Source organism: Aquarana catesbeiana, linkage group LG10, assembly GCF_042186555.1.
Source record: "Aquarana catesbeiana isolate 2022-GZ linkage group LG10, ASM4218655v1, whole genome shotgun sequence".
Taxonomy (NCBI): domain Eukaryota; kingdom Metazoa; phylum Chordata; class Amphibia; order Anura; family Ranidae; genus Aquarana; species Aquarana catesbeiana.
In genome coordinates this window covers 170,142,017-170,166,479 of record NC_133333.1, presented here as the reverse complement: position 1 = coordinate 170,166,479, position 24,463 = coordinate 170,142,017, and the positions used below count along the sequence as shown (strand labels likewise).

General features: G+C 41.4%; 1 protein-coding gene across 1 annotated transcript; it reads left to right on the top strand.

Moving 5' to 3' along the window:
- The first annotated feature begins 155 nt into the window (after nt 1-155).
- On the top strand, nt 156-24,225 carry MXRA8 (matrix remodeling associated 8). Its single transcript, XM_073602955.1, has 8 exons — nt 156-458; nt 2,458-2,559; nt 5,770-6,267; nt 10,326-10,484; nt 15,397-15,427; nt 18,419-18,495; nt 22,920-22,997; nt 23,725-24,225. The coding sequence occupies exons 1-8, from the start codon at nt 254-256 to the stop codon at nt 23,748-23,750; spliced, it is 1,176 nt and encodes a 391-aa protein (XP_073459056.1). The 5' UTR covers nt 156-253; the 3' UTR covers nt 23,751-24,225.
- The last annotated feature ends 238 nt before the right edge of the window (nt 24,226-24,463 follow it).

The window sequence follows — 24,463 nt, the reverse complement described above, 5'->3', positions numbered from 1 at the left end:
GCCAACTTCTGGGTAGTGTGGGTTACTGCAAGATACTGCACATATTTTATCTCTATTGTAGGTGCTATGCACACTGTTGGCGCTACATCAATCCTGCATATTGTTAAAAAGAATTAACAAAGCCTTTGACATTTTGTTCTTTCTTCCCACAGTGCCCGCCAGCCAGCAGAACCCAGAGAGTGTCGTGGTGTCTGTAAGTAACATCAGTGCATATACTGGCTCCCAGACCCTCCTGGTTTGTCAGAGCTATCGCATGGTATGGACACAGGACAACCTTCTAGACAGGCAGCGCGTTCTACACTGGGACCTGATTAGCAGTCAGGGGTCCTACCGTGGGGAGCGGCTGCTGGACATGTTTTCTGCTGGAGAGCAACGCTTATATGGCGGATATAACCAAGGCCGTATCCTGGTGTCACAAAGTGCCTTCCGAGATGGCAATTTCTCCTTGGTGATAAAAGGTATTTATATTTCTGTAAAATTTAGGAAAACGCTAAAACAGCTGTATACTAGATCTCCATAAACATATACTAGAAATATAAAGTATTGCAGGAATTGCTGAGTGCCTGAGAATCAAAGGCACCACACCCCTTGGAAACGTTTGAAATAAGCAAATACCAGGAGGGCATGGGGGTTTTAAAGATGCCACATACACAAATTAGTATAAAAGTTATTCAAGTTTATTTCTACATATTTAAATTCCAAAAACTGAATAAAAAAGCATCTTTACAGATGACGTGCAGTTATTCTAGTTCATTCGACATGTTTCCCTGTAAAATGGCTTTTTCAGGAGATAACTGTAGATACTGCATATGTAAACACTATGAATTAAAGAATAACATATTAATCAAACAAACCAATAACATCAGATCATAATAAGTAATTTACTGTATGATCTGATGTTATTGGTTTGTTTGATTAATATGGTATTCTTTAATTCATAGTGTTTACATATGCATTATCTACAGTTTTCTCCTGAAAAAGCCATATTATGGCGAAACGTGTCAAGCGAACTAGAATAACCGTATGTCATCTGCAAAGATGTTTTTTATCCAATTTTTGGAATTTTAAATATGTATAAATAACCTTGAATAACTTTCATAATAATTTGTGTGTGTGGCACCTTTAAAACTCATAGTCCCTACTGGTATTTGCTTATCTCATATACTAAAAATACTTTATATTTGCAAACAGACGACAAATAAATAATTTTGATGCCATGTGTCTGTCAGAAATATTGTTTAGGAATGTGAATCTTGGTTCCTCTTTAAGGCCAGTGTTTCAAGAGAAAAGAATACATAGTGTAGACCTCAAAGGCACCCTGTGCAAGGGCAATCCCCCCACCGATACATACATATAGTGCCAGGACAAGGTACTCTAGAGTCCAAGACAAACATGCCAATGTATGAACATTATGTGTCAGCAAAAATCCCCCCCGAAGAAAAATTGAGCTCTAATGTGCATGCTTACCCTCTAAGCATAAATTCCCCCTCTTCCCCCTCTCGCCCCCCCCGTTGAAATCCCACCTCACAGCACAAATCTTTGCCCCCCTATGCCCTAAATCCCCCCAGCACAATTCTCCCACAAAAATCACCCCTCCTAGTACAAATCCTATATCTTTCAAATCCATCAAATTTCCTCTCACCCATCCTCTCCCACCCACTCCAAATACCCTCTCCCAGCACAAATCCCCACCCCCCCCTCGAATTTCCCCTCCTAGCGCAAACACCCCGCATTCATCCCTACTAGCACAAATCCACCCTCCCCTTAAAAAAATTTCCCCTGCTAGGACAATTCCCTCCCCTCTTTACCATATTACCTCTTTTAGAACAAATCCACCCTCCTAGCAAAAATCCTCTTCCCCCATCCCCCCTCCCAACACAAATTCCCCTAAATCACCATACCTAGCACACACCACCCAAATTTCTCCCCCTAGAACATTGTTACCCCCTGCTGCCTTGCTGTGCACGCTAAAGAAAAGTGCTGCATTTTTTAGGTTGCAATGTGAACCACCGTATCGCAATGCTGCTGCAAGAAATTGAACTGTATTAAAAAGTAACATTTCAATAAAGTTCTGTAAAAAAGAAGATTGGCACATCAGGACCACGTCTCCCAGCACACATTGCAGCTGTGCAATTGGTGCATCTCACTGGCGTGAATGATCCCTTAGAATGAACCAATATGCACCAGGAGGGGGTCTTAGCACTAACCTAACTCACATCTAGTGCAATTAGGCCCCTAAGTCCTGAAAGATACTTGTGCAGCTGCACAGTCTGCACAAATGTTAGGTCCACCACTGGCTCTGCCTTCATATAGCATGGTTGCCAAATTCACACCATAGTAAATAATGTTTCTCTTTTCCTTTTAATAAGTATTTACATAAATAGCAGTCTATTTAAAATTGTCATGATAATAATCTTGTGTCTCTTTCTTTTTTATGGAACCATTGCCTATGGAAAGGTGTATCAGTGAGTGATCAGGGTTTGTATTCCTGTAATCTCCATCATCACTACTGTCACCTGGATGAATCAGTCAAAGTCCAGCTGAACACCACCAAGTCAGGTGAGAATAAACTTCACAGAGCAAGGGCATCAAATGTGGATGCCAGGCTGTTCACATAAGTGGGGGAGCTCTGTCATAATAGTACATTCAATTAATTTTAAATTAGACCTTTTATAAGGGTTCTTTCACATGGGTGGCTGAGCCTATTCATGTAAATGGTGATGCCATCCCCCTACCCGGGCAGCATATAGCCTCCCAAAGACATGAATGGCTGTGCACTGCTGGACTTAGGTACACAAAAGTGCTACTGTAAATACGAGTATAGCGTATGGGCATATGCAAAAAAGTTTATTGCATACGCTATACTCTATATATCTATAGGAGGCTGTATTGAAAATTAAAAATAGTGAGTGTGGCGCTGCTCTGCTAAATATATTATAAATATAAGCGTGTGGTTTCCTTTAAATAATATAAGTGAAATCAGATGAATTCTAAAAAAGTGCCTAGTGCTCTGCAATTCAAATTGAAAACAACAAAATACATGTAAACTGCAAATTAGTGTACCAAAAAATACATACAAGGGTAAAGTGCTTATTTGGTGTGGTATGTAACCAATTCACATTTAGTTGATTTGTAATGTTAAAGTGACAGGTGCTCTTTAAACCGCAAACAATATATCCAGTTTATAACATGTGCAACAATTCTTGATTGATATAATCAGTCTATGTATGGGTAAAAATAAAATAATCAGTCCAGGTGCTCTTTAAAATGACCATGCATAGCACAAATTCATGCTACTGCACTCACCAGAGAGCTATCCCCTCAAGGGGGTATCTCCCATTTACAGCATACACCGCTGGAAGGACCCAGATCCACATTTTTATATATAGCTCTTTCTCCTTTCTCTCCAGATGACGTTGTACTGATGAAACACGTAGGGCGGAGCTTCAAGCGTCATTGCGCCACTTCCTGTTGGAACCGTGGAGCGCATATTGTCCCGGATTTCCGGATTCCAATGCTTTTGAATGCTGAAAAATTGGGCTGACAATTTAAAGGTGGAAGGAGAAAGTTAATATATAAAAACGTGGATCTGGGTCCTGCCATACACTATTTTTAATTTTAAATCCAAGACTCTACCTTGGTAGTTGTCCTAGGCAGCAGTTCCCATAGGGATCAAAAAGCGCCACTGCGTGGAATCATTTCAGTTTTCTTTGGGAGGCTGTATGCTGCACTTGGGCTGCCGAGGCAGGAAAATTATATTGGCATTTATGTTGATTGAGCACAGCTGCCTGTGCGCAAGGACCCTTTAGGCTTATTCATATGTGAACTGGCTCAGCTGGCAGTGCGCAAGGACTCCTAAGGCTCATTCATACATGTGATACATTAATATGTCGCCTCCTCACTGTTTGTTTTAACCCTGAAAATGCTGAACCACTGCACTGCAACTGCAGGCATTGCAGGCACTTGCAGGGCTGTTGTGGCGCTGATGAATTCACTTGAATGGGTCACCTTTGGCAGTGGTACCTCCTGCTGACTGTTGATTAATTTTTTGCTGCTGCTCCAAAGCATTGGGGCTGCGGCTTGTGTGCAGCCCTGAGCAGCTGCACCTGCTTGTTCAGGTGGGCTTAAGGGGCCAGTAAAACCGCAGCTGAACTGCTTGCTTTTACTGCCCCCGGCCCACATATCTGAACAAGTCCTTATAGTTAAAAAATTCCTATGAAATTCAGATTTTCATGGTTCTACTCACGCTAAACAAGCCCTTCTCTGTAATGCTGTTTTTCCTCTTTGCTGATAGGAAGAAATCTTCAAATATATCTAAGCTTGAAAACAAACATTTAATTCCAGCTTACAAATCCCCAGATGTGGTGACTGCATTCATTTTCTTTTTTCAAGCTAAGAACATTTTCTGCAAGTGCAGAACAATAACTGTAGATCCTAATAGAAATTCTTTTAAATTCCTTTATACTGATCTGAAAGCCCAAACAGAGTTATTTGCCTTACCAGTTCTCTCTGTGATTACAGAACATGCCCCCCCCCCCCCCTTATGAAGATAAGGAGAGGGGGAGATCTTTGTAATCTAAATCAGAAGACCAGCCTAGCATGAAAACAATGCTCTTTTAAGAGATACAGTTCAATGGGTGAGCATTGTCACCCTGGGACATGTAGTGTGTTACTGGCAAGATCACCAGGTAAAAGTAAAGAAAAACTCGCCTGAAAAAAAAACGAATGCAGCTGCTACAACTAAGACCCCATACACACTATTCGGTTTTCTGCAGATATTTGTCTTCAGATTTACCAAAACCATGTAGTGCAAGGGCCTGCCTGATTGCCTACAAATTGAAACTCTTTAGGTTTGACCTCATATTATGTGGTTTTGGTAAATCTAAAGACAGAACTCTGCAGAAAGTCTAATAGTGTGTATGGGGTCAAAGGCTGGTAATGTGTTACATAAAATGTTTGTTCTTGGGTTTAAATTTGCTTTAAGCCCCCACACCCACTGTGCACACAACAGCCACACACATCCCAGAGACTATAGGCCCGTACATACGGTTAAATTTTGCCCGATGAACGATCTGACGATTTTCTGATCATTAGTATGCTTTTCACAGCCGATTACGAATTTTCGTCAGACAAAACCTGAATGTGCAGGCTCCAAAATTTTTGTCTGATGTTACCACAACGTCCGATTTTCTTTTCATTATTAAGGTTTTCTGCCAAAAAAAAAATCTGAAGAGCAAGACTAGGCATACTCAGAAACGAAAGAACACATACAAAACTATTCAACACATTACGTCTCTTCTGACGTTGAATTCTGTCGTCCAAAATTTTCTGATAGTGAGTACCCTCTTTACTTTCGATTTGAGACTAGCATCCAACAAAAAACTGACGAAAATTCGTTCAATATTCTGATAGTGTGTACAAGGCTTTAGGCTTTAGTCAAATTTATCTCCCTCAAAATTTGTAAGGATTTGAACACCTGCTAAGCAGTAGCAAAAAATACTTAGCAGCTTCAGCGTGAACTGTGACAGACCATCATTTAATTTATAACTTGGGAATGTCTTCTGCTGCCAGATGAGGAAGTTCATATAGGTTTAGACAGGGAAGTTTTGCTGTTTAATTCATTTTCTATCCCATTTTAGATTAATTTAAGAAACACATACATTGCAAAAGTTACTTTGGGACTCTTTGGCATTGCTGTCAGAATCCTTAATCAGAAACAGCATTCGGAGTTCAGCATTTTTATTATGGAAAATACTTCTTCTCTTTTAGAACGTAAAGTGAAGATGTACTGGGATGGAGAAAAAGTCGTTATTGTGGCTTTGATTGGCACTGATGTGGTACTGCCTTGTGAGAACTGGAATCACATGTGGACCGACCGCCACCGTGAAGCAAACCAGCAAGTGGTACATTGGGATCGGCAAGCCCCAGGAATCCCACATGACAGAGCCGATCGATTGATCGACATGTACGCTTCTGGAGAGCAGCGGTCATATGGTCCTCTCTTCATCAGGAGAAAGATGAACATCACAGATGAAGCATTTGCCGATGGAGACTTTTCCCTTCATATATCGAATCTGAAAAAAGGAGATGAAGGAACCTACTCTTGCCATCTTCACCATCATTATTGTGGACTTCACGAACGTAGAATCTTTCATCTAAAAATTTACGATCCACCTAGGGAACCACCTAAAGAACCTCCTAAAGAGCCTCCCAAGGTAGAGGAACCAAAGAAAACCATCAAGGAGACCTCAGCAGCTCCAGCCAAAGGTAAGTAAGCAGCTCACTGTAACATTTAATAATCAGCAAAAATCATCTCTTTAATGTTTGTAGCTCACTGTTGGTTTACTGCTGTTGTTTTAACTAAGCCTTGGTGGTTTCTGAACCTGGCTGTCAAAGATATTTGTCGATAATGTTTGTAATTGAAATTAACTACTCTGAGCTCTGATGTCACTAAACTGAAATCTGATTGCTTAGTGGTGCACTTCTTTGTAAACCATCTTTAGGCTGGGTTTACACTTATGCGAATTATCCAATTCGCATGACAGGAGACTGTGACCAGCTCTCAACGGAGTCGGTTCACACAGCTTCGGGGGGGGGAGGGGGCGCAGTCCGCACTGGAAATGGGTCCTGTGCGTCTTTGACTTCATTTCAGGTCTGGATTCAGGAAAAAAATCTGACCTGATTCGTCCCTGAAACAGAGAACAGGAACGCACCGGACCCCCTGGTGCGAGCCGCGGTCGCAGCTAGTGTGAACCCAGCCTTACATTTTGCACAGCTCTATGTACCACAATGGCACTCATTTCCCACTGCCAAGACTTCTGTTGGGCTTGAAACCATCTGTCTTTTGTCTTGTTTGTGATTTATACATATAGTATATGTGGATATAATGCGGATAACATGGTGATAACATGGTGCCTCTAACTGACCACTCCAGAACTGTGCCTTATTAAAATAATCACATGACACAAGGGGGAGGAGCTTGTACAAAAGGATGTTATCATTATGGGTGCCTAGCATAGCATGTCCAAAAATTGCTCTGCAGTTGGGATTCCGAATGTACGTCAGTTTAAAGCTCCTCTATACACTGAGTTCCCTACGCTAATCAACCCTACCTGGAGGTTACCCCATTTCGTCTTAAAGTGACCCGTGCCTAGACTATGGGCATGAAAACATTTATATTTATCTAACAAGCATTAATGGAGCTGTAGCCTCCCTGGCGGTTTTCCCGAGTGTGGCTCGGGGTTAAAATTCAGTACCATTAGCGGTAACCCCGAGCCACACTCGGGATCGCATTGCAGGATCCTGGGGCGGCGTTACTTACCTTGTCCCCGGGATCCTGCGATGTCCCCCGCAGTGTCCGAGGGCTCCGTCCTCCTCCGAAGCCTCTCCGTGCCAGGCTCCGTTCCCTGCGAGCGGCGCGACGCACGGGGGCGGAGCCTGGCGGCAAATTCAAAAAAATGTCAAAATCATAACACATACAGTACTGTAATCTTACAGATTACAGTACTGTATGAAATGATTTCACATCCCTTTTGTCCCCAGTGCTCTGGCCCATGCCCTGCATGCAGTTTTATATTATATATCCTGTTCTTTCTGCCTGGAAACTGGAGATTGTCCATAGCAACCAAAAAGTGTCCCTTTACCTCAAAAGTGGCTTTAGACCAGCTAGAAAACAGCGATAGTAAATTAGAACACTTGCAGAATTGAGCGATAGTGAATTGTGGGGAAATTTATTTTATTACTATTTTTTTTATTTTTTTTTAATTATTAATTTTTATTTATTATATTATAATTTATGTTATGTGTTATTGTTAAGATTTACAGACCTACAATATAAAACGCCAAATTTCCATGCAAAATAATTGTACCGCTTTCAGCACCTAAAATCCGAAATAATCATACCGCCAGGGAGGTTAAGGCTGGGTTCACACATGTGCGGTGTGAATTTTCACAGCAAATTGACAAAGTAGTTGTTCAGTGTTTCACATCAGATTTTGATCAGGATCAGGTCAGGATTGCATCAGTTTCAGGTCAGGATTTTATCCTGTTCACAGCGGAATGCATCTGCAAATCAGATGCGTTCCCATAGAAGATAATGTGCTTGCAATTCGCACTGCAATGCCCAGAAAACGCACACTTTTTTGGGCAATGCAGAGTGCGAATGCAACGCACATATGTGAACCAGCCTCATTCAAATGAACATATTTTAAAATGTCATGCGAATTGGATGAGGTGTGAACCGGGCCTGAAACAAGCCTGCACTGACCTTTCTGGCTGCTTGTACTGTGAAGTAATTTATTCTCAAAAAGACTCTAAAATTAGGGTTCAATTGGTTTGTAACAGCATGGAAACACCTACTGTGTGTCTACATTAGAGGGCTTGCAGCCTGCCACAATTTTGATACAGTAGAAAGTAATGAGAAATAAGCTAGGATGTCTTTGTTTCTGCTGTATTATTTGAAGATGAACTTCTCCAATCTCCACATTACCTATAGCAACGGGTAACAAGGGCTTGACTTAAAGTACTTTTTTCAGAATATTTAAATACTTTAGTTTGCATAGTCTGGGCATGGTTTAATTTAAAAGTGCAGTGACTTGTTAATACTAGACTGGCTCAGGGCAGCTGCAGACCCTCCAAGTCTATGTCTATGCAACATATTACCATTATTAGATATATAGTATATGTAAACATAGCTATATAGAAACTACGGCTGTCCTACATTATACAATTATCTTATTTAATTTCCTTTAGATTTACCTTCAACTATGTAGTGCAAAGGCCTGCCTGATTGCATAAGAATTGAAACTATTTACTATGACCTCATATTATATGGTTTTGGTAAAACAAAACAAAAATTGTACAAGAAAATTGTATGACTAACTTTCTTGCTAAGCAGAACTAAATAGTGACTGTGTTTCACTCTGTGCTCCTATTACCACTGAATTACATACTGTATATGATAATTATTTTACCAGCCAAGGGATTTGTATTTCTATCCATTCAGTCCTGACACAGCCCCATCACAGCCAGTCTGGTGACCGGACTTTTCTCCATTGCAGTTAAAGTGGAACTTTACCCAAAAGGGGAAGTTATGCTTGCTTGCATCCTCCCCCACTCCACTGCCACATTTTGAACTTTTCTGGGGGGAGGGGGAACGGGTACCTGGTTTTGATAGGTACCCGAGCCCACGTCTGATCAGATTCACTGCAGCGATCTGAGCTGGAAGTTGGGCCCCCATCCCCTCCTTCACTCGCAGTCTTCAGAGACACATCACAGGTCCCAGAAGACTAAGGGACCGATCACAAGGCGTAGCGAAGCAGGGAACCAGCTATGAAGCCACAAGGCTTCCCTGCCATTTTCCCTTACTTGAGATGTCAATGCCTGCACCCGAAGCCGATTGAATAATCGGCTTGGGTGCCGACATCGCTGGATCCCTGGACGGGTAAGTGTCCTTATATTAAAAGTCAGCAGCTACACCATGTGTAGCTGCTGACTTGTCATTTTTTATCGGGGGGGAGTCTGGAGCTCCTCTTTAAACCAGAGTTCCACTCAAAAGTGGAAGCTCCGCTTCTTTGCTTCCTCCCCCCCTCCGGCGACACATTTGGCACCTTTCGGGGGGGGGGACCTGTTTTTGACAGGTAGTCCCCCAAAAGTTCGGTCCCCCCTCCTCCTTTCTTTGCCACCAGGCCAGTTAGAAAGCGCAGCATGCTTTGCGCCCGCTTTCCCTTACCACGAATAGCTGCAGCAGCACCCGAGAGCTGATCAGAAAATCGGCTGGGGTACCGATATCACGGGATCCCTGGACAGGTAAGTGTCCTGATATTAAAAGTCAGTAGCTACATTAATTGTAGCTGCTGACTTTTAATTTTCGGAGGGGGGGGCTAGAGCTCCACTTTAAGTTTGCCTCACTGCCCCAGTCTGTGATTGCATTATGAAGGAGGATCAACATACTGATGAGGTTATCTCTCTGCACTTTCCTCCTTTCAGCATTTTCCTTTTCAGCACATGTGAATGCAAAACACGTGACTGACCCCATGTGCTGACACTCCCTCTGCCAGTCTGAGTGCTGCTGTACAGGGAGAATGCAAGTCAAGTTTAGGTGCTTGCACTAGCTGCATTTTAGATTTTTTTTTTAATTAAATAACTGCATTCTTTTGTATTTTTTTTATTTGTGTGGTGTTCAGCTTTAAGGTAAATGAATTGGTCTATCTGACCTTAGCACAGTTGCAATGTTTCCTGGATAACTGGTTTCACTTGTTGCCTGGATTTTGCTTTTTATAATTTTGTGTTAAATTTTCCCCACTTGGTTGTTTTCATGCCCACAGATTCCACCATCATCCGGGAAAACAAAGTGATCAATGTTATAATTCCGGAAAACAGGCTGCACTTCTTCCAACAGCTCGGATACATCCTGGCAACCCTTCTACTCTTCCTTCTCCTGCTCACAGCTGTAATTCTCATCACCCGCAAACATTGCAGAAAAGGTAAGTGAGGCTCGCAGACTCTGACACGTAGCAAACACAACAAGAGCAGCCCCAGGCTAGCCAACCGTCTGCAAGTGTGTCAACGGCAATTTCATGTAAAAACAAAGAATACAACGGCATGCCTATATCATTTTACCTAAAGCATAACAGCAAGCTAGGGGACTAGTAAGTAAAAAATATAAGCATTGGCCCAAAGAGAAATGTATTAATGTAATAAAATTTTTAATTAAATTCAGATTACTGTGTTGCCGGGCTGTCAACCAATTAAAAAATAGACCTAAAAAATTATTTCTTGTGAAAGAATGGTAGGACTCCAGAGGCATCCACTTCGATCTTGACAAGCACATAAGGATAGGGATGAGTAAAATCAGGAGTTGTTGCTTTGCCGTACTTTCGGCAGGACATTTTGCTGAAATTTAGCCATTTTGGGAAATGCATTGAAATCATTAAGAAAGCTAAATACTGTACAAGTGTTTTTTTTTCTTTTAAAGTGGAATTGCAGAGGAAACAAAAATGATTCCGTGCAGTGGGTGGGTTAAATGCTTCTTGTTCTGGAGGTAGAGGAGTAAGTAGAGGTACTTACTTTATTCTTTGACACTCTGCGATGTGGATGGGACACTCAGCATCTTTTTTTTTTTTTTTAACAACAAGGTTGGTCTTTATTGAAAAGAAATAAAGAGGAAAAACAAAAATATACAAGCATTTGGTGCGAGACAATTGTTTGGACAGATGATACATATAATCATATTATACAGCGTAGAGAGTTACAGGGGTATCCGTACCCAATAGTAAGCATCACAAGTGTCAGGTAATCACTTAAAAATTATTTCTAAATTCTTAGTGAGCATAAGAAGAAGGACTGGGAGGTGGAGAGAGGGGGAAGGGTAATAGAGAAGGGTGGAGGGGGGGGGGGAGCGAGGAGCATAACTAAGTGTTTCCCAAAATTGCCAATTATAATTGCAAGTCACATCATGCTGTATGTGGGATCTATCCATGGCCTCCAAATCCTCTCATACTTCAAGGGGCACCCTCTGCTCATATATGTTAACTTGTATAATGGCAATATTGCATTGACAGAGTTCTCCCATGATCTTATCGTGGGGGGCAAAGGTGAAGTCCATTTCAGCAAAATTTCTTTTTTGGCGTAGAAGAACAGTAGTGAGATCAATATCTTAGTATATCTTGGCCTCTGCTCCTCATCTTGAATACCCAGTAGGGCCAGTTCGGGTGTCAAAACAATGGACATCTGAAGACGAATATTAATTGCCTCACCCACCTCAGCCCAAAACCTCGATAGACGGGGGCAGGTCCAAAACATGTGAAGAAAGGTGCCGTCAATTGACTGACACCGTGGGCAGTTCGGGGAGCGAAGCGGAAACATTCCATGCAGTCTCTGGGGCGTGTAGTAAACCCTGTGTAAAAACTTAGTTTGGATCAGAAATAAAAGTAAAAGAACTAGTGCGCAAAAAACCACAATGCGACCAAAACAAAAACTCCGAGACTGACGGTAAAATACCCGATAGAGAGCCGCCAACACAGATGGGTACACTCAGCTCCCCCAGAATAAGATATTAAATAGGAATATGTGGCGCTACTCCATCAATCAGTATCAAACAAATTGTGATTGTGATTTCGGATTATTTGTTTGATACTGATTGATGGAGTAGCGCCACATATTCCTATTTAATTAGTTTGGATCAGCTTGTCCCTAGAGGAAATGACTAATTTAGAACTATCCTCAAAACATTCCTCCCAGGCCTCTCTGTCTAATTCAGGAAAATCTGTTTTCCATTTATTCCACAGGGCTTCCATTTTAGGTGATTCCTTGTGAATGAGGGTGAAGTATAGTGTGGACATGATCTTATCAAGGAATTCCTGTGCAAGCAATTCCTCAACAGGATCCATCGTAAGATTTGGGATTAGTGGAAACTGTGCCTTAATTGCATGACTAAGCTGATAGTACCTAAATTGCATCCAAACTGGGAGGGAAAATCTATCCATAAGTGTTTTAAATGGAAGGATAGACCCTTGTTGAAGCACGTCTTTTAACAGCTTAATCCCATAACGGGCCCAAAGTTGTGGATCTGGGACAGTCCTTAGGTGATGGAGAGAGGGATTCCCCCACAGGGGACAGAAGGGGGACCGCTGATTAGGGTGTAGAAACCGTCGCCTAGCCATTGCCCACACCCGCAGGGTCACCACAGTTGGGGCTGGCAGTAAGGGACACGCCGATGAACCCCTATATACTAAGTTGCTCAGTTCTGTAAGAGAACCCACCATGGCCGCCTCCAAACACACTGCAGCATTGGCTCTAGACTGCTGAAACCACCACCTCACCGTAACCAACATAGCCGCCCAGTAGTACACTAAAAAATTAGGCAGGGCCAGGCCACCCCTACACACAGGAAGCTGGAGAGTCTGTCTAGCCAACCGAGGGGAAGCACCCCTCCACAGAAAAGAGCCAATGCTACTGTCTATCTCTCTAAAAAAGGAAAGAGGCAACCATACAGGACAGTTCCGGAAGAGATAGGTAAACTTAGGGAGATAAATCATCTTCAGGATGTTAATGCGTCCTAATAGATTAAGTGGGAGGTTAGCCCACCGTGCACAATGATCTTTAAGGCGCCGGACCATCGGCTGGAGATTAAGGCGCTGAAAGGAGCCCAGGTCCCTCGATATTCTAATTCCTAAATAGGTAAATTCTACAAGGGAGTGCGCGTCCCATTCACCCTGGCCTGCTCATCCAGGGGAAATAAGGCGGATTCGGATCCCTGAGAATTTTCCAAGTTCATCAAAGGCTGCCAGGGCCGCTTCTAATGATAGTCCAGCATCCTGCAGGTAAAGTAGAGTGTCATCTGCGTATAAAGATATTTTCTCCTCCAAAGGTCCAACCCGGAGTCCAACAATCTGGTCCGAGTTCCTGATCAGAACCGCCAGCGGTTCCAATGCCAAGGCGAAAAGGCTGGGTGATAAAGGACACCCTTGACGGGTACCCCTTTGGAGGAGAAAACATTCCGACAGGTCATTGTTTATACGTAACCTAGCTCTAGGTGCACTGTATGACACTCAGCATCTTCATGTACAATGCAGGACCACAGGCCACAACCTGTGGAGTAGCAAAGAGAATCAGCTTTGTGAACCTGGCATGCAGCAGGGAGGAAGCAAAGTGAGAAGTGAGGCAAGTATTTCTGTTTATTACTCTATGCCCAGAAAAAAATTAGCAATTAATTCTTGATGTGAAGGGAGTCAAATCTACCCACTTTAATGCTGCCATATTGTAAAATATTGTGGAGAGATGTGGGTTGTATTTCTGAAATGTTCTGTTTAAAAACGGTGCTATGTTTACACAGCACAGGTAACTGGTAAAATGCACAGAGCCAATCAGAATGGCTTTGCGATTTGTGATTGCTGTGATGGCCAATCACAGCAATCACACTTGTAAATGCTACATTTGTAATCCCATTTTCTTCTCACAACAGAAAACGAGGAGTAAAGCCAGCCATAGATGATTTGAAGGGACCAGCCTAGATTCGAACCATGTATGGGCGAGATAAATGTTTCCAAGTTGATAGATCGGTCAATCAACTTTGGCACAACCAGCCTGTCAGATTTTCCATGCAATTATTTCTAGTGGCTACAGCCGCTAGCAATAATCACTGTGTTCTTCCGGCAGGGACAGCTCCCCACATCACCTCTTGCTGGGAGAACACAGTAGCTCCTTGGGAGGGATTCCCTCTTCAATACTGAATGTATTGATGGGGGAATAGAGCCATTTTCTTTCCTGCAACCCACGGTTGCAGGAAACAAAGAATCGCTCCACCTATGGCTGGCTTAAAGGCCAAGTTCACCTTTTTTTCTTTTCTAAATTCCAGCTCCCCTATGTGCCAATATACCATCTTCGTTGCAGAAAAATACAAGCTTTCTTTTTAGAACAAGGCCTTACCTTAGGCTCCTGGTGTGTTCCATAGAGAAGTTCATGACTTCCTGGTATGTAGATTTGGGGACACATTGCTTCCAAGCGTGCATTTGCCTGGTTTGTCAATGTAGGCTGCCACAGCTGCTATGTTTGCACAGCACCCCTAGTGTCTCTCCAGACGGGCCCAGGCCGCATGCTAAACTCTGGGGCTATATAAGGCCCATGGGCCACGGATTGGACACCCCTGATATAGTGCAAGGGCCTGCCTGATTGGATACAGAGTATATGGATAGATAGGTGGGTCTTTCTACTCCCATTGGATTGGTAAATCTAAATGAAAATTGTACAGAGATTGTACAATCAGATTCACAAAGTGTCACAACTTGTTTGTCGGGCAACAGCATAGGGCTGCCTATCCTGTGTGCGACAAATGTACCAAATGTACCAAAGTAGCTCATGTACCTCATGTACCTTTTTTTTAAAAAATTGTGTTGCACATTTTGTTGCCCTATTCACATGTATTGTTGCGCAACAAAAAATGGGACTGCTACCTGCGTTTGAGGTGCCATTAAGATATAATGGTACCACTAGCGTGATGCATATTTTGCCACAGTTTTGTGCGTCTCTGGAACGCTTAGTTGTGAATGTGGCCGTACAGGTAGAGATCACAGGATGTTATCAGCTCACAACACTTCTAATTTTTAAATAAGATAAACAGTATTTTTTAATTACAAAACGGATGTAACAAAAGGCTTTTACATTTTATTTACCAAATACATAGGGACCAAATAAGAGAAGTTCATTGTTAGAGTTTACACATCTTCAAAAATTCAAAAGGGGGATTATTGTGTGAACACACTAGAATGTAATGAATTTTACTGGAAATAAAGTAAGCCGTGTTTTTGAAAAATACCCAAGGGCAACAAAGATGGTCCTATTGATAGTTTTCTATCATCATTAATCCGAGTGTTTGAATCCATTGTTTCTACTTCACAGGTTATGGTTATCACATGGGCAAACCTCAACCGTAAGTCACGTTTGATTCCATATGTATCACTTTATAGTCAAATATATATTTTATTAGTGTATCAGAAAAAAGATGTACAGACTTCGAAATCAAATTACAGCATATAAAAGGTTTGTACAGTGGGGTAAATAATTATTTGATCCCCTGCAGATTTTGAAAGTTTGCCCAAATGAAGGGTTTATAATTGTTATCATAGGTGTATTTTAAATGATAGAGACAGAATATGAACCAAAAAAAACAGAAAAAAAACACATGATACAAATGCTATAAATTTAAGTTGCAGTTCAGTGAGTAAAATAAGTATTCGATCCCCTACCAACCAACAATAATTCTGGCTCCCACAGACTGGCTACAGTATGTGCTCCTGTGGTACACAGATTTGTCCTGTCAATTTAAGAAGGTGCTCCTAACAACAACTTATGTGTATATTATTATTATTATACAGGTTTTATATAGCGCCAACAGTTTGCGCAGCGCTTAAAATAAAGGCAGACATTACAGTTACATTACATTTTAGCACAAGAGGAATCAGAGGGCCCTGCTCATTAGAGTTTACAATCTAAATAGAGAAGACACCTGTCCACAGAATCTCTTTCTTCCATTCAAACCTCACCATCATGGGCAAGACCAAAGAGCTGTCAAAGGACGTCAGGGACAAGATTGTAGACCTGCACAAGTCTGGAATGGGCTACAAGACCATCAGCAAGAAGCTTGGTGAGAAGGAGCGATTATTCGCAAATGGAAGAAATACAAAATAACCATCAATTACCCTCGGTCTGGAGCTTCATGCAAGATTTCACCTCATGGGGTAAGGATGATCATGAAAAAATTAGGGACCAGCCCAGAAATATACAGGAGGAGCTTGTAAATGATCTCAAGGCAGTTGGGACCACAGTCACCAAACAAATCATTAGTAACGCAATACGCCGCCATGGACTGAAATCTTGCAGCTCCCACAAGGTCCCACTCCTCAAGAAGGCACATGTACAGGCCCGTCTAATTTGCTAATGAACATCTAAATGATTCAGAGAAGGGTAGGGAGAAAGTGCTGTGGTCAGATGAGACTAAAATTTAGCTCTTTGGCATTAACTTGACTCGTTGTGTTTGGAGGAAGAAAAAGGCTGACTATGACCCTAAGAACACCATCCCAATATTCAAGCACAGAGGTGGAAACATTATGCTTTGGGGCTGTTTCTCTGTTAATGGTACAAGCCGATTTTGCTGCATTGAGGACCTTCTTCCCTCAGCCAGAACACTGAAGAAAGGTCTTGGATGGATCTTCTAGCATGACAATGACCCAAAACATACTGCTAAAGCAACAAAGGAGTGTTTTAAGAAGAAGCACATGAAGGTCATGTCAAGGCATGGCCTAGCCAGTCTCCAGACCTAATCCCCATAGAAAATTTCTGAAGGGAGCTGAAATTTCAAGTTGCCAAGCGACAACCAACCCTAAGAAACCTTAATAATTTAGAGAAGATCTGTAAAGAAGAGTGGACCAAAATCCCTCCTGCGATGTGTACAAACCTGGTAACTAACAAAAGAAATGTCTTACCTCTGTGCTTAGCCAACAAGGGTTTCTCCACCAAGTGTTTTGCTTGGGGATTGAATACTTATTTTACTCACTGAACTGCAACTCAATTTTCTGGATGTTTGGTTGATATTCTGTCTCTATCATTTAAAATACATCTATGATAACTATTATAGACCCTTCATTTCTTTGTAAGTGAATAAACTTACAAAATCTGTAGGGGATCAAATAATTATTTTCCCCACTGTATATCAAATACAGAAGTATAATCTGCATCGAAAGGAAAAAAAAGACAATTCATAGAAATGCAAAGTGCGGATTAAACAACACCAAGACCCTAAATGGTAATGAATGAAGATAGTATTAAATCATATGTATCACCTTAATTAAAACTGCTAACAGCTGACTGCCGTGAATTTATGTTATACCAAGGCAGACAATCTGTGTATGGACAGTATGTGCTCAGACTGTAGGCACAGGAAGTACAATGGCTTTTTAAGGCCACATACATGAACAAAAAAAAACCTGTGCTTTTAGCCAATCTGTCATTTAGATTCATATTTTATATTTTAGAGCAGTGTTCAGGGGCATAAAAAAATGCCCCAAACCTGCATTCAGAGAGGAGTTTACTGGCATAAATTTGCGCACATATGCGAGTAAACATATAATTGCATTCTAGTTACTAGAATAAATGAATATTCTAGCCAATAGAATGAGTTTACATGCTTATGCTTCTAAATGACATACGCCTGTAAGCGGGCATAAATGCATGTATTTCAGTTCCTGACAGGAAGATCTAACGTACATAGGAGTATTTTAATACACCTGTGTGCATGAGGCCTAAAGAGAAATTTAGGGAAAAAAAGTACATTTTTTAGGGTACATGCTTAGGCACATGATCTTTTTGTGTGTAGGCCCACGTTAAGTAGAACTTTATACCCTTCAGGAATCCACAGATTTTTTGAATACCCTTACCCTACCCTGGTGTATGGGCCTTCCTACATACAGCTCCAAAACTGCAAAACCCACTCCACTGCAGTAACCCATGTGATGTTGCGTGCATTCCCACAGCTCACGAAAACATATTTTTTTCTTGCAGGTGCACTGCTGTGCCATTCATTCTTAATACCACCCTACCAACATATGTGCATTGCAGCACTCCACAACACATGGTAACTTATTACCATGCTTTGCAGTGTACCGTGTTTAAAAAAAAAAAAAAAAAAGCTTTTTAAGGCTAAGGGAGCATGTTACTAAGGCCGGCAGTATTTTTATCCATGTATGGGCAGGCTGTTTTTTTCTTTTCTTATGAAGAGAATCAGGCCACATAATAGGTAGGTGGGAGGGAAGGGTTTTAAGAGATGTTGCCAATCAATAGGCTGTAGACGTGAATGGAATGATGTGCACAGTGATTAATTGATATAATATGTCAGTTTATCACTACTTCAGTTCTTTCTCTACAGGAAGGAGGTCAACATGAAAGAAATTTGCTTGAGACCCCCAGACCTGATTCAGTATAAAAAGGAGGATCTCCACATTGGTAATTAAATATCTACCCTGTTACTATATCAATTTGTTTTCACTAGGTGCACAACAAAATTTACTTTTTAAATGTTTTATATGAGCAGCGTGCATAAAAACAATATGCATTTAAAGTGACACTAAATTATTTCCCTATTCTCCAAATCTAATCAATACACATCCACTACATAATGGCCCTGTAATCTATTTTTCATGAAATTGTTTCATACTCGTTCTCTGTGAGTTCCTAAACCTGTTAGTTGCTTTCATGTACACTGCTGTATGTACACAACAAATCCTATAGTCCATGGTCCATCTTGGGAGCAAGTAAGAGAGGGTGGCTATATTCCCAAATTCAATGGGACCATGGAGAAAGAGCGTAGTACCCTCTAACAGGAAGCTGGATCACAGCAGCAAAAATGGAATTTGGAGATTTGGAGGGGACTGAGAACAATAGAAGGTGTATTTTTGAGTTAAGATTACATACTTCAATAGATTTTCTTTAAGCCAGAGTTTAGTGTCACTTTAAAGCAGATTTTCACCTTCCAGGCTTACAAGGCTAACTAGGAAATAATAATCAAATAATAGTTGGTGTTTTCGGTGCTATTACTGTTGTAAAGCCCCTTTCACGCAATCGCCCTGCTCGGATCCGCCTGTCTGCGGATCCGAGCGGGCCACCCATTGACTTGTATGGGCAGGCAGATGTCAGCGGAGATGTGTACGCTAACACCCATCTGCCATCCAATCTGACAAGATCTGGTAAAAACAGAAGGATGGCGATACATTTGCCATCCATCCAGTGGATCTGATCAGTTGAAAATGGACATGCCGCCCATTTTCATCTGATCTCCCCATAGAGGAGAACAGGGCACTGACAGGTCCGTCTCAGCACAGTGAGCAGAGATGGACCTGTCATCCACCTGCTCTGCGGGGATCAACGGAGCGATCCCCCGCTGAGCTAGCGGAGTCCGCCAAGCGGATCCGCCCTGTGTGAAAGGGGCCTAAGTCTCCAATAGCAGGGAATTATGGGAAATACCAAGATACTGTAGGTATTTTCTTCTGTAATATAATAATAGATTTGCCTCTCCAAAAAGGCATTCTAACACAAAATAAACCAATGAAAGCCTAGATTGTCCCAGGGGGCAATGTATTGCTACACTTAATGGTTCACCACATATTTTGCACTTGTCCGGGAGTAATTTTTCTACTTAGGAAAGCTTATTGGCTGTTTCATTTATTGGCCTTTCATGTAAAGACAGAATATATTTTAGAGTTGTTTTGAAAATCACTTATTGGTGTCTACCCATAAAAAAATGTCGCTGTATTAAATAGGTATGTACAACAATGAGTATGTCCTTCACATCCAATGCTAGAGCTCTATACTTAAAGCATCAAAGCCTGAGTTTATGTGCCCAGTTACCCTCCTGTTAGTTCCTTGTTCAATCTTGTAGCCCATCTTACTGAAAATTAGCACCTTAATGGATTTTTTATTGGTTTTGTACATGGGCTATTGCTATATTGATTATGGTCTGGACCAAAAACATTTTAAAAATAATTTTTAGCCAAGCAAATATAAATTGTAAGTGCAAGCGAATAATTATTATTCTCAGTCTCCTCTACTCTTTTTTTCTGTTAAAATGTATTTTTATTGAACAAGTTTCATATAACCTGAGTACAAATGCATACATAAACTTCAGTTATACAATACATACAGTACACATCTTGGCATAAGGTAAAAAACAAAAGAATAGATAAGAGTACATGAAATTTCTGCATATATTTGTACTGCATGTAGCCCCAGTTACCAAATAAGGAATGAGCATTCCTTTTGCAGGGGGCTCTATGTATACTAGTTATCTCTGGGGGTCTGATGACAATTGAGGTAAAATGCTCCATCAAAATTTAGGTGCTATCAAGGTAGTACTCCTCAAGCTTTTACCAGGGCATGAAATATGTGTGCTATGATAGTAAAAGACCCGAAAAATAGAGAGACTGAGAAAGATAAAGTTTGCAGAGCGGGGGTGGGTTGTTGGGAAGAAATCGTGACAAAGAGCTGAAGTTGGGCCGCTACAAGCACTTACACACAAAGTGAATCATTTGCAGGCTGACATTACAACATCCCAGCTGTATTTTCTGCATTTTACAGATAGAGGGAATGGGCTAGATGTGCACACTGCACAGGAAGTCTTCACAGACAAAGATTTCTGGGAGAAAGAGAGACACAAAGAGTTAAAATTATAAGGATATCTTATCTTATCTCCCTGATAGTCTCTCATTTCTCCCTGTGGCAGCCTGTGAACTTCAGCACAAAGCCTCTCTCAGCCTTCCTCTCTATCTGAAACAAGACATACAATCAAGGCTGGAAATGCACACAATTTATTTACAGAAGGTGACATATAGTTTTTTAGACTGAGGAGAGGGGGAGAGTTCTCAATAAGGAAATGACTACGCTGGGCTACAACAATGTGGCAGCCTTCAGCAAGCAGAAACAGGAGCAAAGCTGGAGGCAAATTACAGCGCACACTAATTTTGGTAGCATAATGCCCTGTACACACGATAGGATTTTCCAATGGAAAATGTGTGATAGGACCTTGTTGGAAATTCCGACCATGTGTAGGCTCCATCACACATTTTCCATAGGAATTTCTGTGACACAAAATTTGGGTTCTCAAATTTTCTGACAACAAAATCCGTTGTCGGAAATTCCGAGCGTGTGTACACAATTCCGACACACAAAGTGCCATGCATGCTCGGAATCAAGCAGAAGAGCAGCACTGGCTATTGAATTTCATTTTTCTCGGCTCGTCGTACGTGTTGTACGCCACCGCGTTCTTCACATTCGGAATTTCCAACCAACTTTGTGTGACCGTGTGTATGCAAGACAAGTTTGAGCCAACATCCGTCGGAAAAAATCCCATGGATTTTGTTGTCGGAAAATCCTATCGTGTGTACAGGGCATAGCTATTAATGCTGAATATTTTTTTTTGTTAAAGAATATTATTGTTATCAAACTGTTATGGGTAAAGATTCGCTTTAAGAAAAATCCTAATTTTCTATTATAGGTGCAAACTCGGAATACAATTTATATAAATAGTATAAAAATGAAAGTCTGGTAAAAATGTATTAACTTGATGTGGCCTTAAGGGAGATATGCTCCATATATGGTGGACCTGCCCCAGAATTCGACAATTCTGGCACAAGATCTTCTCTTGTCTGTCCCCCCTCGTAGCACTCCTCAACTTCCCAGTGAAAGAGGCATCCAGGATCACACAACGCTGCATTTTCTTTATTATCTTAGGAGCCAAGCTCACCCTGGCCAACGCTTGGAAAAAAACATCGGTTTCCACACTCCTAGCCAAAAGAAAGATCTCATGGATCATGAACCAGAAGAAGATGGCAAGTGTGATCCTGGATCGCTCGGCCAAATTTGAACAAATTTGGGGACCCTGGGCAACCTTCGTAGGGGTTACCCTTTGATTCTTCCCCCTGAGTGTTACCCTCTGTCTCCCCCCCCCCCCAGTCGACTCGTACCCAGCTACTCTAACTTTTGTCTCTTTCCTTCCTTACTCCCTTTCTATCTTTCTTTTTTTCTTTTCTTTCATTTCCCTCTCTCATTTCTTACGGTTAGTCTTGGGCTTCGGCCATTACTCAAATGGACACGACCTAAACCAGGGTCGGGAGTCACCCTGATTCTGGTCTCAACTTTAGCCTAGAGTCTTGCAAACATTTGGGTGACCCAATTTCCTGTTATATGTTTCACTTGCTCTCATAAGAATTTTCTTAGATGACTCTATTAGACAGGTCTCGAAGTTTCTCCTTAGTTCAGGAGTCATTAGACCAGCTTATTCACTTACTGTTTTGAGACTAGTTTTAATAACCTATAGTGTTTTCATCTTCTTTCTACATGAAAAATCAATACTTTAAATCTCTTTGATGAGGGGGTGCTGGGGGGGCGGGAAGCCACGCCACAGCATGTTCCCAACCGGGGTGGCGGTGCCTTCCTCCCCTATAACGATACCTGCAGCCACTAAGTCCATAGTTGCCACCCGGCAACTCTGACCAAATTAGAGGTCGACAGGTCATGTTTATTTTATGCTTACCTGTTTTGTACGACACACCTTGATTACCTTGTTCTGCATGAGATCGTGTTTGTTGTCTCAAGACTGCTGATTCAAGATGTATCTACACCATGTAATGTATAATCTGCATTCTTTTTCGAAAATAAAAAATATATTGAAACGAAAAATGTATTAACTTAAAAAAAGTAAAATGCAACTGGCCCCAAACTATTGAAGTTTTCCCTTGGGAGAATAATCGGGAAAACTGAAGAAACGAAAATATTCTTGGTGTCAGCAAAATGTACCCAAAATAGTCTGCAAATGTATTTTTATGCTTTTAAACAAGTTTCAAAAAAATAAAACCTAAAATATGTTTGCTACCCAGATTATAAAAATAACATTTTGAAGGAGCGTGCTGCTATGGACAGACCCTTCACGCCAAAGAACATTGACTTAGACCTCGGTAAGTAAACCTCATGCGCTCTTATCCTGACCACTAATTGGTAGCTTTGGCTGAGACTGGTTCTTATAACAGGCAATATTCATCTACATCATCAAGAGAGACCCCGAGCAGAAAACAGTTCAAAGTATGCACTGTACACGCAGCAAGGAGATGTAATCGTTAGCTGAGACGTTATGAAAACCTCAGTCTCTGGGGACCGGCTTGGCAAAGGGGAGGAGTGTGGCTACAGATCAGTGAAATGATCCTTATTGAGATGGGCATGGAATTCTGCAGCTTGAAAAGTGATCTTTTAAAGCGAGCCTTAAAGTGGAACTAAACCCTCTTATCCTTTACAGCCACAGAAGCTGCCATTTTAGCCTCTATTTGATCTGCAGATACCATGGTGCTGTATATGTGATTACTCCAGTCAATTGATGTCTTGACAGTTCCGTTGAGAGCACAAGCAACCGGAACAGTTATAATCCTATGCATGCCTTGAATGTAACCCGTTGAGAAATAAACCTAGTTAAATCAATGGGTTCAGTTCCACTTTAAGTACAACAAACACTGACTCACAAGAGAGTCATTGCCGTTCTGATATGGGCAGACTAGCGATGGACTACATTCCCCTGTGGAATACAATGCAGTTGTGCTTTATTATATCTCTTTGGAAAGAATTCTTTACAGCTATGGAAAGGATTTTTTTTCGGTAACAGTGGCAGGTAACATTATGCTTTTTTTTTTACAGAGCTACGCAAGGAGTACTGTAAATAGGACTGAATTCTTGCTACTGGCTGGCCCAGAAGCTGTAACTTCTACTAAGAAGAGGACCTCACTGGTTCTGTGGTGTTTTTATGCAATCTGCGTCTTACGTTTGACTTTGTGTCCTTTCCATGCCGATCTTTGTTCTCAGCGGCAGATATATTTTCTGAAACCATAAACAATACATTAAAGACATTTTAAATGCCTCTATGGAATGTATACGGTACATCGTTCTAAATTCTTATTCTGTCTATGCTATCTATCTACTTACAAGAGATGGGATTCAAGGATATGGATAACTTTGCAGGTATCTTGTTACCATGGTGATAGTGTCATAACTGCTTTCTGTAATAGCTTTTGGTAGGATTTCTAGGCCTTGAATAGACAGCAGCAACTTGCTGCATACAGAAAATAAATTGCTGGCTTCTTATTTGGCAAACTGGATAAATGCATCTGCAGTAAAAAAAAAAAAAAAAACACAATGAAATTGTAGCATCTAATCATATGCTGTCATAGATTAAGCCCAAGCCCAGCCTGGTTGTCTGACAAGTCTGGCATTTGGCAGAACAGGCTGGTGCATTGTTGAATATTTGTGGGCTGGTATATCCCAACGATTCACGAAAATGTAATATATTGCAGCTTGCCAATCCATAGATGTGATGGCTGCATTAGATTTCTTGTTCTGTGTCTTTTATCCTTTGTTTTCTTCTGGTGGTCCAGCCAGT

Excerpts from the sequence above, each read along its gene's own strand:
- MXRA8 (XM_073602955.1), top strand. The coding sequence starts at position 254 with ATGGTATGGACACAGGACAACCTTCTAGACAGGCAGCGCGTTCTACAC. Across the intron at positions 15,428-18,418 it reads CACATGGGCAAACCTCAACC|GAAGGAGGTCAACATGAAAG; the intron begins GTAAGTCACGTT and ends CTTTCTCTACAG. Across the intron at positions 22,998-23,724 it reads GAACATTGACTTAGACCTCG|AGCTACGCAAGGAGTACTGT; the intron begins GTAAGTAAACCT and ends TTTTTTTTACAG.